Source organism: Nycticebus coucang, chromosome 7 (genome assembly GCF_027406575.1).
Source record: "Nycticebus coucang isolate mNycCou1 chromosome 7, mNycCou1.pri, whole genome shotgun sequence".
Taxonomy (NCBI): domain Eukaryota; kingdom Metazoa; phylum Chordata; class Mammalia; order Primates; family Lorisidae; genus Nycticebus; species Nycticebus coucang.
In genome coordinates, this window is record NC_069786.1 from 99,503,412 (window position 1) to 99,519,235 (window position 15,824).

The following is a 15,824-nucleotide window of genomic DNA, read 5'->3' on the forward strand; positions in this document are numbered from 1 at the left end:
CAACTTCTCAGGGCTGATAGAAAGATAAGACAAGATGATGGACTTTTAGGAAAGCATGTTGTGTCCAGCTGGGATTACAGCATTGTTAATTACTTACTAGGATTCGTGTTGTCCCAGTGGCCCTGAAGGATCCATAGTCACTCCAGGTGTTCCTGGTGCCAGTGTGAGCATTTGTGTTCAGCTGATTCAAAAGATTTTCTGCCGATTTTCAGATTTCCTGTGCCTGAGTTGATCTAAGCCTTTCCATCCACACCAGAAGGACCTCAGAGCCCTTCCTGGGCCCTTCCCGGGCCCTTCCCAGGTTCCTTTGGACCGAGAGTAAGCAGCAGGCCTGGCTGGCCAGACACACCACAGGCCCTGGGTCTCACACCTGGGTCAGCCCAGAACTGAGCCAGCCTCAGAGAAAAGCAGTCCCTTTCCTCACTCATGGTTTAACAGAGGAGAGGAAAGCAACACTTTTCACTACATTAAAACTCTGTATAAATTTTTATTTAGGGTAAAGAAACTAAATCTTGGCTTGTCAGCCATACCTCACACAAATCGTTCTGAGTTTCCACATAGATTTCTCAATGCAAACCTTGTCAACCAAAATGCACAAGGTCAGTGTTCAAAAGAGGGTGGGCAGCCGGCACCTGGACAGTGAAGGTCTCTGAGAACATAAAGATCCCATGTGCGTGTGTTTGGTTAATCATTTTCTTAATATCTCAAAAGTATAAATATCACCCTGCATATATTTGGTTGAATTTCCTTCCTCAATCAACTCCGAATATATAGGATGCTTATGTATGTTTCTGATTTTTTTTTCTTTTCGAGCACCAAAAGAGACAGCAGAAGGGCTTCTGTCTTCCCAGCTTCCTTTGGACCAGGAACAAACAGCAGGCCTAGCATTTTTATTTTTCCTCCTGTGAAACTGAACTCTCTGAAACCCAGCACACGTATATATTTCATAGTTCATATGTTAAGAACTTTTATTCAAAGGAGAAATTTTCAGCAACTTCTGAATAATTGCAATCAGTAGGCTCTAACTACTACCCCCAGTGTATGTCTCAGATATATAGTATACACATACTTTTTTTGAACAGAAAAAAACTAGACCAAATTAGCTGCTGATTCTGACATACAATGATTTTTTTCAGTTATATTCATATTGCAGGACTTAGATTTTATGCTAATAGGTAGATACATTCTAATGCAAGGAGAGTCTACTTTCAAAGAAATAACTTAGACCTCGTTCTAGTTTCAAACACTATTGTAATTACATATTAGCTCACAGCAACCTCATAAGGTAGAGAGTATTACTCCTATTTTATGAAGGAGAAAATGGAGTCTTAGGGAGGTTAGTTAAGGTGAGCAAACACAAACGCATATTCCTATTTTCTTCCCCCTCTTGCCTGAAAGCTTGCAGTCGGATGTTGTGCACCTTGCTTTTTTCCCTTAACGAGATATGACAAGATTTCTCCCTATAGGCACATAGAGATCTCAATTATGCCATTTCAACCCTGCTCAGTTTCCCCAGCTGCAAGAAAAAAAGACTGTATATTCTAAGACTCTTAAATGTGTTACGTTTATAATTCTCAGAGGAATCAGACACAGGACAAACAGGGGCATGTGCTAAGCTTCCAAGAGACCAAACAGCATCACTGAAGTTAGATACCCGGCTCCCAGTTGGGTTAGCTTTACTTCCCTGAGCAGCTCCCGGTGCAAGAGATACATACAATAAGATTCAGTGTCATTTGCTCCCTGCAGGCTACAGGGCTTGGATACCTGCCATGTTGGTTATGTTTTTAAATTTTCTGCAGGCACCAAAGGCTTTGAAATTACCTTCTATCTCAGAAGAACCACCCAGAATTCTGAACCCCCTAAGGAGCCAATTTAAAGCAAATTTAAAGCCCCCAACAGAGCTCTCCATCTTCCCAGTGGAGATTCATTTCCACACCCAACAGCCCCCAAAAGAAAAAGTCTGCGGAAGAGGTAGGTCCCGTATGCATGGAGGACTGGGATTGGGGGTTCTGCTGATCTAGTATACTCTTACGTCGTGGCTGACCTTCCCCACAGCTATCCCCTTCAGAGAATTTTTTTAGGAAGGAAAAGGGGATAAAATCCAGAAGTACATCTCTACTGGTTATATTCAATTTAATTTTTAAAATGTTCATCAAGCCATCATTGGGCAGTGCATTTTGTTACACAGTAAAAGAAAAAGGAAGGCAGGCATACACGTTAAGTTAGTCCCAATGCACCACAGGTATTATAAAAGTACAAGAATTTCCAGGCATCTTATGAATAAAGAAATAATATCAAGCAACACAACTAAAATTGAAATTAAAAAAAAAAACTGATTAAAAAGAGTAGAAATAGATGTTATCAGACATCTGGGATGAATTTATTGCTCTAGGTAAGCACAAGATTTGGCTGAGTTTCCTGGCAGCCAAGGTAAAGAAGGATACTTTGATCTTCGCATCTTTGTTTTATAAAAAAAGATAAAAGTTTGTCCAAAGAGTCTTTTTCTGATTTTGAATTAGGTTATGATGTAACAGATGACTGCTACAATCTTTGTCCAGGCAGAGATTTTGTGCTTCTAAGCAAAGTTCTGAAAGAATATGGAAAAGGGAGAAATCATCTCTAACTGGGGAACGTGGGAAGGCTTTTTGGGAGATGCTTCTGAGTGACCTTTAACACTGTGTCACAAAGAGAAATTCTTTCTGACCTTCCTAAGTCATTTTATAGTACCATTGTCTAAGACGCATTCTTGCTCCTAGGACTTCTCTGGACTACCTGAGGCAAAAGTGATTCCAATTTTAGCAGAATCCTCGTTCTGAGTTTCTAGAAACTTGAGCAGAAACTACAAATGATTTCTTAGAAAGTTTTGATTTCTGAAAATCATATAGGCAGCCTTTTGTTCTAAAGCTGTTCAGAGTTCCTACTATGTAGAAGACTGCCTAATTATTGCTCTTAAAAGATCAATGAAAGTGGGCATACAGGAACTATCTGTGGTGATGAAAATGTTCTAAATCTCGGTTGGTTGTATAGATTATACATTTGTCAAAACTCATTGAATTGTACACTTAAGATCTGTGCATTTCACTATACGCAGATTTCACTGTTTCAAAAAAAGTACTCTTTTAAAAAATAAGCTCTTTTTAGAAACACACCCACAGTCAAAAACATGGTGTTTTATTTATTTTTATTTATTTATTTATTTATTTTGAGACAGAGTCTCAAGCTGTCACCCTGGGTAAAGTGCCATGGTATCACAGCTTACAGCAATCTCAAACTCCTGGGCTTAAGTGATTTTCTTTCCTCAGCCTCCCAAGTAGCTGGGACTATAGGGCCCACCACGATGCCCGGCTATTTTTTTGTTACAGTTATCATTGTCATTTTAGCTGCCCAGGCTGGGTTTGAACCCACCAGCCTGGGTTTATGAGTCCAGTTCCCTACCCACTGAACTACGGGCTCCACCCAACATGGTGTTTTAAAATGTCAATCTTATTATTGTTCAGATGTGGTATGGCCAGCAGATCAGGAGACAATTGTGCTAAAAAGATAGTTTGTTACTCACAGTTCCCAAGAAGAGGGAGCATGCCACTCAGGGAAGCAGCGGGGTTAGTCAGGAGGCAGAAGAGGAAGAACCTGGGTGAGAGTCTTTGTGCTTTTTGCAGAAAGAATGCTGGAGGCAGGGCAAGCAGAATAAGCAGGTTCAGAATTGGCTAGTTTGAATAATTCAGCGGACTCTGGGACATAGGGGCTGTCCCGAGTTGTCTGGGGTAATAAAGGCAGTTGGACAGTGGCCCAGGCGAGTAAGAGTTTGATAAAGGGAAGAATAGTTCTGGAGTAATTGGTTTGCGTATGATGATGTGCTCCCAGGTAAGAGGTCATTTACTATCTCTAGGAATTGGCTAGTCCTGGAACAATCAGGTCCCAGATGTCAAGATATCAGAATAAAAAGACATACTTAACATACACAGAGACAAGACTATTCACAACGGGGTAAATTTGATTATTTTCCATGACTACCCTGACAGGCAAATCAGAAAGACCACCAGGTCATTGTGAACCAGATTTTTTTTTTTTTTTTTTTTGAGACAGAGCCTCAAGCTGTCACCCTGCGTAGAGTTCTGTGGCATCACAGCTCACAGCAACCTCCAACTCCTGGGCTCAAGTGATTCTCCTGCATCTGCCTCCCAAGTAGTTGGGACTATAGGCGTCCACCACAATGCCTGGCTATTTTTTGGTTGCAGCTATCATTGTTGTTTAGCAGACGCAGGCTGGATTCGAACCCGGCAGCTCAGGTGTATGTGGCTGGTGCCTTAGCTGCTTGAGCCACAGGCGCAGAGCCGTGAACCAGATTCTTAACGCTATCAGATGTATTGAGGTTGCCAACATACCACCACATGAAAAATAGGAATAAAGTACAAAGAAAGTTAGTTCATTGAATTCTTCCTTCTTTTACATGTTAGGAAAGAAACCAAATATGTTAGCTCATGCAAGGATCAGCTATCTCCAGACCCAGCCAAACCCAGGCCTCAGAAAATAACACCTGGGCAGAACTTTGCTGAGTCCCTCAGCTCTGTTAGCTTTTTCCCTCAAGCAAGGTCTCTTCCCACATGGTAATAAAGATGCTTTCCCACAATACCATGCTAACCTCCTACCTGTCAACCTCTACCGAAAGGATATGCCTCTTCAAAACTCTTGCAAAGGAGCAAAAAGATCATCTGATTGGCCAGGCCTGGGTCATGTGCCCACCCTGGAACCAGTTGCTGTGGCTAAGGCAATGAGGAACTCCTAGGCCAGGCTTCAGTGACATGCACATCCCTGGCATCAGGGAAGGAACACAGCCCCACTCCAACCACATGGTGAGAGCAGAAGAGGAGTAGGTCCCCCAAAAGAACAGCAGACATCTACTATAATGTGGCTTTCTCTTTACCTCCTAGGTGCTCCACACCCTGAGTCAGAACCAGAAACAGAAGAGGCCAGGCCTCTGTGGAGGCCTCCCCTGAAGCACGCGTCCTTAGAAAAACCACGGGAATTAACGGTGCATCTCCCAGTGGACACAGGCAGGGACAAGGATGTCTTCTCATCTCAAGGTAGCTCCTCCTCCCTTCCCACATCTCTCAGGAATGTCACTATGAAGGGAAGCAAGGCAAGACACACCAGGGTCCTCAGCCAAGACAAAGGAGGCTGGAAGGGCGGTTAGTTAACCACCAGCCCCACTTGAAGATGGCTTTTTTTCCATCAGCAGCTGCCTTCACCAAAGCGCTGAAATAAAACTTACTTAGTATCTAGCTCACGAATTGCTTACTCACTAAATCACCCCTCTACTAATATTTCCTAGTTGCAGATGTAAGATGGCACCAGACTTACTAAAACATTGCTGCATGCCCTATACTTAATCCTATGTTCTTAAACAATGAAATTTCATTTCTAATCTGCTTATAAATGTTTATCCATTAAAAGGTCCATAATATCAGGAAAAGTCTTCCTCCAATTTTTCAAAACATCATATAGACATTTGAAATTATACACACGAGTGCGTGTAAGTGTGTATGTTTATATATTAGGTAGGTTGGGAGCAATGGGCTATATTTAGAAAGCTCCTCATTAAGAAAAAAAAAAAATTGAACCTCCTTTCCAAAAGGCATGTGCAAGACAACAATGTGTCACAAATGTTAAGTGCCTTCTGACTGGTGGTGTCAGAGATCAGAAGGACGCCCGTGAACGTGTGTAGAGTTCCTCTTCTGTGCCAGTTGCTGATGTTAGTTTTTAACATGTGTTATCGCAGGTACTCCTCACAACAGTCCTATTTTCATTTCACACATCTGAAAACTGAATCTCTGAGAGATAAGTTACTTGTTAATGCCACACAACCATAGGTGGCTGCGCTGGGATTGGAGCTCAGGCCTTCTGGTGCCAGAATCCAGGCTCTTGCCCATCACGCAGCGCTGCCTTTCAGAATGAACAAAACAATGAACCTAGGTCAGGATGTTCTTGAAAAATGTCGGTTTTGAGAATGTCCTTTGATTATTGGGGCAGAAGCTTATTTGGTCTATCTTTTTTTTTTTTTTGTAGAGACAGAGTCTCACTGTACGACCCTCGGGTAGAGTGCCGTGGCGTCACATGGCTCACAGCAACCTCTAACTCTTGGGCTTATGCAATTCTCTTGCCTCGGCCTCCCGAGTAGCTGGGACTACAGGCACCCGCCACAAAGCCCGGCTATTTTTTTGTTGCAGTTTGGCCGGGGCTGGGTTTGAACCCGCCACCCTTGGCATATGGGGCTGGCGCCCTACTCACTGAGCCACAGGCGCTGCCCAATATTTGGTCTATCTTTTAAGTGAGAGTTAATTATCCTAAAGACTATGAAGTCTCGTCTTAAAAAAAATCCAACCATGGGCAGGGGGTCACTATGTGTACAAACAGACAAGAAAGCAGCTTTCTGACTGTGGCTGCAATGTCAGGTGCAGAGCCGCGAGATAAATAACCACACTGAATTTCCTCTTTGGCATTGTTCACCTTGCACTGCCTTCCACTTGTTTTGAACTGCTGTGTCTACCAGGGACTGAGTCTAGAGCTTGTCCATCCTCTGCCATCCTGCCAGGAAGAAACTGGCTCAAGAAGCCCTTGATACCTTGGTGTAACTCAGTTCAGTATGTGACCCAGCCTGGTAGGAGATGCATAAAGAGACCCAAAGAGGCAAGTTTTTCACGGCAGTCTTTCTCACTCAGGGGCCTCTGGTGCAAGGGTATTCAAAGTTAGTAAGTAGGACTGTCCCCTTACCACAGATGTGTACATACCTATTTACTCACTTAGCCCTAAATTATTTCACCTGTAATATCACAGAAATGAAGGCATAGATGCATGTGCACACATACGTATATTATTTTTATTGCTGAACCATCTAAGAGTCAGTTGTAGACAGTGTACATTGTATCCCTTATAGTACATGTCTCCTAAGAACCAGAATATTCTCCCTCCTGGCCCCAATACAATTATCACACTCAAGAAAGTTAACATGGGTGCCAGGCACGGTGGCTAACACCTGTGATCCTAGCACTTTAGAAGGCCGAGGTGGGAGGGTCACTTGAAGTTAGTTCAAAACCAGCCTGGGCAACACAGAGAGGCCCTGTCTCTACAAAAAAAAAAAAATTAAAAATTAGCCAAGTAGTCCTAGCTACTCAGGAAGCCGAGCCAGGAGGATAGTTTGAGCCCAGGACTGCAAGGTTACAATGAACTATCATCACGCCTTCGCACCCCAGCCTAAGTGACAGAGCAAGACCCTGTCTCAAAAAAAGAAAAAAGAAAAAAAATGTTAACATTGGTGTAAGACTATTTTCTAATTCATAATCCATACTCAAATTTCTCTAATTATACCAATAATGTTCCTTCTAACTTTTTTTCCAATCAGAATCATCCATTGCATTTAGTTGTCACATCCCTTTACAATCTTTCAAACTAGACAACTTCTCCAGTATTGTTCTTCAGGACATGGACAGTTTTTGAAGAAGATAGGTTAATTGTTTTGCAGAATTATCTTTAATTTGGATGTCTGTTTCATCATAATGAGATTTAGATCAAACATTTTTGGCTGGAATATCACAGGGCGATGTGTCCTCAGCACATCACACCAAGGGCCACAAAATAAGTTTGTTCCATTATAGGTTAAATTGTGTGATTTGGTTAAAGGTGATATCTGCCAAATTTCTGCATTGTAAAGATATCTTACCCTTTTGCAATAATTAAGTAGTCTATGATATTTTGAGATTGTGCACGAAGCCAAGTTTAAAGCCAAATAGCCACAGTTGGGTTGAATGTGAAATAAAGACCACTGTGTCCGAAAGAATGAAGCCACAGCCTCAGTTGCTTAGATTCCTAGATTTCGGGCTTCCTAGAGCAGTTCCTGCTAGTGTTGAGAAGAGAGAGCAGAGAGAGGAAGAGGGTAGGATGTGCTTCATGGAGCATTATTGTCAATCTGATACCAATCGTCAACCCTCTGACCACCACCTGGAAGTTGTGCCTCTCTAGCTTATGTACCTTGAGGAGGGAATGTGAGCAAAATTGCTTTATGGTCAAAACTCTGGGCCCAATAATCCCATGAGCTGTAAATCTGGGATCTCCCTAGTCAGAGCCTTCAGGCTGGGAGCGGAAGGAGTTTTCGGACTGTCTTGTCCTACTTCTGTCTCGAGATCTCAGCCATAAGATGAGAATAAAAACAACCACTACGAATTCCTCCTGGTTTGTGGCAATTGCCCAAATGAGGGGTCACTATTCTAGCCCAGAGTGATTTCATATTTGCCACAGGAGAAATCTGGTCCCTTCTCCTTAGCAGGAGTGACAAAGAGGGACAAGCTTGAGAATGAGTGGAATAAGCCATCCTAAAAACCAAGAAGCATTAAGTAAGTTAAAAACAGGTTTGGTCTCTTCCCCTCTGATTCAGAAGTTTTCTCACTCACGCTTTTTCTCCTTTTGCTTTTGAAGGTGATGCTGCCCCACTCCAGAATGTGGCCCCACCACTGGGTCTTCTACCCCCGATTAAAGGAAGAAAAAGTCCAGAGAGCCAGGGGGACCTGGACAGGGGCCCCAGGACATCAGGCCACAGCAGCTCTCCAGATCCCCTGAACACGAGATTGCCTGGGAGGGCACCACCAGCAGGACAAGGTAATCGCTCCTGGGGGGCATGGATGTTCCCCTCATTGGCTTGTCTGTGGTTTATGTCCAGAGCTGTGTAACAGCCATGATGTGAGTTTTCTGAAAGGCATCCCATTGAAAAGGAGAAATCGGCAGTGTTTCCGATGATGTCCCTGGGTCAATGTTCACCACATATTCCTAAAGGGCCAGGACATGTTTTAAGGGTTTGCTGCACCAACATGCGCTGCCAAGCTGTTTTGTGCTTTCCAAAAGCTCCTGACAAGCTGTGTGTGATGACAAATGGGGAGACCCGCCACTGCACTTCCTAGGCACACGCCACACCTCTCGGGGGCAAGGGAGCCTGATGACTCAGCCAACAGGAAGAGTCCCCAGGGAAGAGTCACCCTCCAGCCTAGAGAAGAGCTGGAGGCCTAGTCTTAGAGAGGGAAGGACCCTAGATTTCTACTGAAGGGTGAGGCAGGGCAAGGCCCTGCCCTCTGTGACAGCGTCACTTCCAGTTCTTATCCTTAAGGAGCTGACAGTCGAGGAGGGGACTAGGATGCTTAGACAAGAGCAATGGTGCAAGGACAGTGCACTCGTGGCTCCCATGGGAGCTTCGATCGAAAGGTAGTTCATCAAGCAAAAATTGCTTAGAATCCAGTTCACCCCTGAAAATCCCCAGGGACAGATGCTGGAGACGGACAGACTGTTTTCAAGACAGTGAAGTCCAAGCAGCTATTCCTCCTTCATTGGAGCCTTGGGCTGCTTTCTGTGGCTGCACACCACATGAAGAAGATGGCATGTGTTTGGGGACAGACTGTGCAAAGAAAGAGGTATTTCTGTTAGCAGCAGAATCATATTCAGGGCTAAGAGAAACCCACCCTCTGAGAGGCACATGGGAAATGAGAGCTATCAACAAGGCAACAGAAGGCCGGATGTGGTGGCTCACGCCTATAATCCCAGCACTCTGGGAGGCCAAGGCAGGTGGATCACCTGAGCTCATGAGTTCGAGACCAACCAGAGCTATAGTGAGACCCTGTCTCTAAAAATAGCTGGGTGTTGTGGTGGGCGCCTGTAGTCCACCTCAGCTACTCGAGAGGCTGAGGCAAGAGAATTGCTTGAGCCCAACAGTTGAGCTGTGACACCATGGCACTCTACCAAGGGCGACATAGTGAGACTCTGTCAAAAAAAAAAAGGCAACAGATATCACATTTTTCATTTCCTGCTCACTCAGGAACAAAATGCCTCAGCGTTAAATCAATCTCTCTTTCTGTCCTCTCTCTCCTTCACCCCACTTTCTCTCCTCAAAGTACGTATAGTTGAATTCTTATAAACATAGATTAAATACATAGATCAATAACTCCAATCTGAGTTTGCAACTTCTCTGTTTCAGGCTGAGATGGTAAAAAATCACATTTCCTTCTCTCTCCCACCCCCAAACTCTCTCTTCTTCTCTCTCCCTAAAAATATTGTTTCCACTTAGAACCCATCACAGGAGGGAATCTCTCTTTCACAACCTCCTCCCCCTTATACTTGTGCAGCACTGATGCTCTTTGAATTTTGATACAAGTGAACCAAAGTTGACATACTGACACGTCAGCATCAGGAGGTTGCGTGGACCAGGACAAGTCACACTGAACAGACATGCACACCCACTCTAAGAACTCTCACAAAGGGAAAATCTGATAGAATAGAAAGCCAAGACCATGGCTGTGACACAAGGCAGCCTAACGCCTCAAATGTGTATGTTGGGTGGAGGGGGGGACTTAAGTGAATGTGTGTGTAAGAGCACATTGGTCTCTGAGTGTGGGGGTGTATGTGTGTACTTGTATGTCCATGCGAATGTGTATGTGTGCTTATGTGCATGCATGCACACTGCATATGAGTGTGCCGTTGTACATTATATATGCACGTCCTGTAAGTAGTGTGCTGACATGTGTGTCATTGTTCATGTGTGATGTGCATACCTGTGTGCATACATGTGTGATTGTGCATGTGTGTGCCTACCGTGTGAGAATATACATGCACGTGTGTATACATGTGTGCACCTCTGTGTATTTGTATGTGTGTCACGCCTCAGTGTGTGTATGTGTGTTTGTGTATACTACTTAGCATCTACTGTCGCTGGTGGCTTGCCCTATTCCTGGCCCCTTTGTCTTGGACACGCAAAAGGTATAATGTGAAATATATGTGATCTTTGTCTCTGGTTCAAATTACAGAACTAAAACTCTAGGAACTTCCTGAGTGACAGCAGTGTCTTGTTATTCATGATCAGCCCCTTGGATAACATATGAGTTTATTATGCTAATGAGGTGACGTAGAGTGACATCCTAGGTAGCCTCTGGATGGGGCCAGTCACCAGAAAGACCAAGTGATTAGAGGGTTAGAGGGTTGGAATTTTCAGCCCCATTCCCCAACCTCCAAGAAAAGGGAGGAGGCCACTGGAAACCATCTTGAACAAGAGTTGATGAGCTTCTGGGTTGCTGAAGGTGTAGGTGCTGGGAATGTTTCTTGCCCAGAGAGAGCATGGGAGCCCTGGGCACACACACCCCTTGCCCTGTTCATCTCTTCATCTTGCTCTTCATCCGTATCCTTATATTAAACCAGCAAATGTCAATAAGTATTTCCCTTAGTTCTGTGAGCCATTCTAGCAAATTATCAAACCTAAAGAGGGGTTATGGGACCCCAATTTACAGCCAGTCAGTGAGAAGTACAGGTCACAACCTGGCATCTGAAGTGCGGGGCAGTCTTGAGGGACTGAGCCCTTAACCCCCAAAAGAAAGTGTCAGAATTGAAATGAATGAACTGAATTCCAGGGCACTCACTTGGTATCTGCTGGAGAATTGCTTGGTGTAGGGGAAACCCCACACATCTAGTCACAGAAGTGTTCTGAGTTGAGTGTGCAAGTAGAATAGGGGAAAAATGACTTGATCGTAATAAGATTATGCCACAAACTTTCTAAGTCTCCTGCCTGACCTGAGCCGCCCCAGCATGGTCCACAGGCTGCGTGGGTGAACATGCTGAGGACTGCAGAGAAGGAGCACAGAAGCACAATCAGTAGGGCCTGGGCTGCAATGTCTGGAGGAAGGGGTGTGCTTTCCTTCACACAAGGTGCCCCTACCAGCCCAGCCCTGCCTTTGAAGTGCCCAGACTTGCAGAAAGGCGTAATATAGTGGCAGTCCCCCCATTCATCCTACGTTGACCCCAGAGGACAGAGCTTAAAAATGGCCCTGCTTTGCTGACTCCCAGGAGCAGGGCTTACCCTATGCTCTGGTGAGGACCTGAGCACACAGCCTTCTATATCCTTGTGCCGGGGGGATACAGGGCTGGGGGGAACATGATGCAGGTTCAGCCTATGCTCATGCTTATTTTCAAGAAGATTCCAGAGATCCCACACAGCAACACGACCTGCTGGGTCCAGATGGAGAGAAGGTCTGCCTGTCCCTCCCAGGGCCTACCCAAACTGAGGCGCTTTCATCAAGTGAAGGTAAGATAACACATTCCAAGGCAGCCTTGTTTTCAAAGGGGGAAATTTTACCTGCAGCTTCCAAAATTTCCCAGCAGCAGAGGCATCATTAAAAACAGATGCAAGTCAGCCGGTTTCTCCTCTCTCACTGACACAGAGGCGCTTCTGTCGCTCAGACACAATAACCCAATGTTTGCATAACAAGTTTACTCTTGCTGGAGCCGCTGGAGAGAGAAGTTCCAGTGGAATGGCTTGGAAGAGGTCTAATGTGCCATGATGATGCCTTGAGGAGAATGATAAAGCCCTTTTGGTATCTGCCCAAACTAAACACTGCCTTTTCTGTTCTTTCCAACCACCCTCCAGAGGTGGAGGTGGCTAATTGGTAATCCAATCAGGTATCCTTGTTATGTGCATTGGTTCATTGCTGTGAATCATCTGGCTCCTGACAGATAGCAAGGCAGTTTCCAAAAAACCCTTCTGGCATGTTAACTTTTTGGAAAAGAGATGCTGGCTCTGGGCGATAGCCATTTTGCAAAGGAAAAAAGAAATGAAGTCAGAGGGTGGTGAGCATCAACCACGCAGAAACCATCATGATGTACATGCATGAATTTTACAGCCAGGAGGGCCCTGGAGGAGGGAGAATAAAAGCTGTACTCATCTGGGTGGGTTATGTCACAACTAGCTTAATAAAAAGAGCGAAGATTCAGAGCAAAGAGATTGGAAGAGCTCTGGCCTGTCCTCTATGTTGCCTGCCACGTGACTTTCGGTCAGTCCCTCATCCTTCCTATATCCAAGGTTCCTCAATCAAAATAAAGTATCAACTCCTGCACTGGGAAACTCCTGGACTATTGCTGCATTTTACATGTTGTGTCAGTTGATATTGAAGTAGTCACCTAGTATATGGATTTGCAGAAAGTAGAATGTGTTTGGTTCCAAACACAGTATCAAGAACTTTCACACCACCACTTGGTTTTTTGCAATGATATGAGCATAAAAATATCTTGGTTCCAATTGGTAGGAAGAGTTGGACAGCTGGAGGCCATTGCTAGCATGACACAGCTGGTACAACAACTGGAAAGCAAATCTGATTCTGTTCACCTGCTGCACATTTGTCCACTCTGTTCGAGAGGAAATAGTTATAGTTCTTTTCTTTTTTTTTTTTTAAGACAGAAAAAAAGTTTTACTTTGTTGTCCCAGTAGAGTACTGTGGCATCTATGTGGCATTATTACAGCAACCTCAAATTCTTGGGGTTCAGAATTCCTCTTGCCTCAGACTCCTGAGTAGCTGAGCCCCCTACATGCCTAGCTGGTTTTTCTATTTTTAGTAGAGATGGGGTATCCCTCTTGCTCAGCCTGGTCTCGAATTCCTGAGCTCAAGCAATCCACGGGACTTGGCCTCCCAGAGTGCTGGGATTACGGGCCTGAGCCACCACACCTGGCCCAAGAAATAGTTCCCCTTTTGACAAAGCAAAAGCCAGAAGCAGAAAAGGAAATATTTAGGCTCTAAGTTTGTTGTCACCACTGTCAATACGATGCTTCAGTCATCCCAGTCCCTGGCATAGGGCATGGACCCTGACACATGCATAGCACAATCACAGAAGTGTCTGTTGAAAAATCTTTTAAAAATTTCTCCATGAGAGAGAAAGATGAAAATTATACTGAAGACTTGCCTGCCATCTTTCCCAGTCCCATAGACAATATATTTAATCCTACTTGCCTCTCAAACTTAAAGGTATTCATTCACTGTGTGTGTTGAATAAATGATTGAATCACTCTGGCCTTTCCTCCATAGACAGTTGGTTGACTTTCAGTCTTGATTGGTGATAAGATGGTGCACTGGAAGGTGGGGAAGGATCTTAAACCCACATCTCCCTAGAAGGGACCACAGAAAAGGTCTATCTTTCTAAGCATCTCTATTAATAGAAAAGGGGGTTTTGCTTTAGGGGGAGGTGATTAGGTTTGATACGAGAAGCAATATGCTAAAAAAAATTTTTCCTATTGCAAAGGAATTGCTCCAACCACACCAAATTCTTTATAGCTCAGTTTGTTCAGATCCATGTTGATCACCATTTCCACCCTCCACTCCCAATCTCATCCCCCACTATATTCCACCCCACACTTTTCTCATCTCTTTGATGGCCCCATTCAGTCTTTATTCTTTTCTTTCCCAATGTTTGCCCAAATTGCCCCCCAAATATTTAGAATAGCTTTAAGTTCATCTTTTCTGGGATGTTTTCCGTAATAAATCCACCTGATTGCATACAACTGCCTAGATGTAGTCTCAGCCCATTTTTCTCTCTCTAATCCCATTTATGTGATTTATTTATTTATCTGTGTCTGTTTTCTGTTTACCTCCCAACATATGAGTCCTAGAGAACCTCTTATCTTTATTATATGACCAAGAAATGGTTGCTGATTGACTGAATACCCCAGGTGCCACAAAGGAAAGTTCTTTGGGGATCAAAGTTGTGTTTTGTTCTTTTTTTATTAAGAAAAAACTCTTGAGTAAAGGAGGGAATTTGATCTGTCTGATCTTTCTGAGACTTTCAGACTGTCAACAACTATTTGGAAATAAATTCTTATGAAATTAGATCATGCTATCTTGCTTTCAGACAGCCTAGAGAAATGAATATAAACCTTTAGAAGAAAGAGAAAAAAAGATTTGAAGACTAGAGTTGGAATTTGACCCTTTTGTCGGGTTGGAGTATTGCAACATTTAGAAAATTCAAAGGCTTAAGACAGGAAAAGTTAACTTGGAAGGATACAAGTCAAAACATTGGATACACTCTCCAAATTGCTTATTCTTGATTGAAATCCTTCATATTTTCCCCTAGTCACAGTGCCAGCAGTAGAAGCTTTCTCTCAGAAGTTCTTTTATTCAGAAGTTTGTTTTGCAAGAAGTTCAAGGATGTCTATGGCAATGACTCAGGTTGGAACTCAGGTCTCTTTCAGAATTTCTAAATAGTTATTTGTTCTTCTCCTAAATGGATTTTTACCCCCAACATGTGTCTTGGGGTTGTGTGTATGGGGGGTGTTTTTGTTTTCTTTTGTCATTTAATTAGCATCCTTCCCTCCTCCTTGCAACTCTTTCTTGGTGTGGTAGTTTTAAAATATGTCCACAAATTCATTGCTACTTGTCCATTAAAAGGGAGAAATTAACTCTCCTCCCCCTGAATGTGATCTGTATATAGTGGCTCACTTCCAATGAGTGTAGACTATGACAGAAGTGATGATGTGTGACTTCTGAGACTGGGTCATAAAAGGCTTCTCTCTCTCTCTCCCTCTCCCCCTCACTCTGGGGAAAACAACCACCATGTGTGTCATGAGGCCACTCAGGCAGCCTGATAGCAAGCAACCCACATGGCAAGGAACTGAAGCCTCCCGCCAGCCACCTGAATGAATTTTCCAGGCTTGTGAGTGAGTTGCCTTGAGAGGAGACTCTCCAGTCTCAGTTAAGTCTTCAGATAACTGCATCCAGGTGGCGCCTGTGGCTCAAGGAGTAGAGCGCCGGTCCCATATGCCGGAGGTGGCGGGTTCAAACCTAACCCCAGCCAAAAAAACAAAATAGATAACTGCATCGCTGGCTGACTTTGTGACTGTGACCACATGGGGACTGCACCAGGACCACATACCTAAGCCACATAACAAAGAGTATTATGTTTTCAGTCACTAGGTTTGGGGGTAATGGATTTTGCAGTAATAGATAACTAATACCCTGGTGTCATTTTCTGATGGTCTGTGA

The 15,824-nt window shown here is 44.0% G+C and overlaps 1 protein-coding gene across 2 annotated transcripts in view; it reads left to right on the forward strand.

Moving 5' to 3' along the window:
* KIAA2012 (KIAA2012 ortholog) overlaps positions 1-15,824 on the forward strand; it is a 128,863-nt gene that overhangs the window by 35,254 nt on the left and 77,785 nt on the right. The window contains exons 8-11 of one of the 2 annotated variants that reach the window (XM_053597487.1): positions 1,800-1,971; positions 4,929-5,081; positions 8,467-8,646; positions 11,993-12,103. In XM_053597487.1, the coding sequence (XP_053453462.1) occupies positions 1,800-1,971; positions 4,929-5,081; positions 8,467-8,646; positions 11,993-12,103 (616 nt within the window). The remainder of the gene's footprint in view (positions 1-1,799; positions 1,972-4,928; positions 5,082-8,466; positions 8,647-11,992; positions 12,104-15,824) is intronic. The other variant, XM_053597488.1, reaches the window with a different exon arrangement.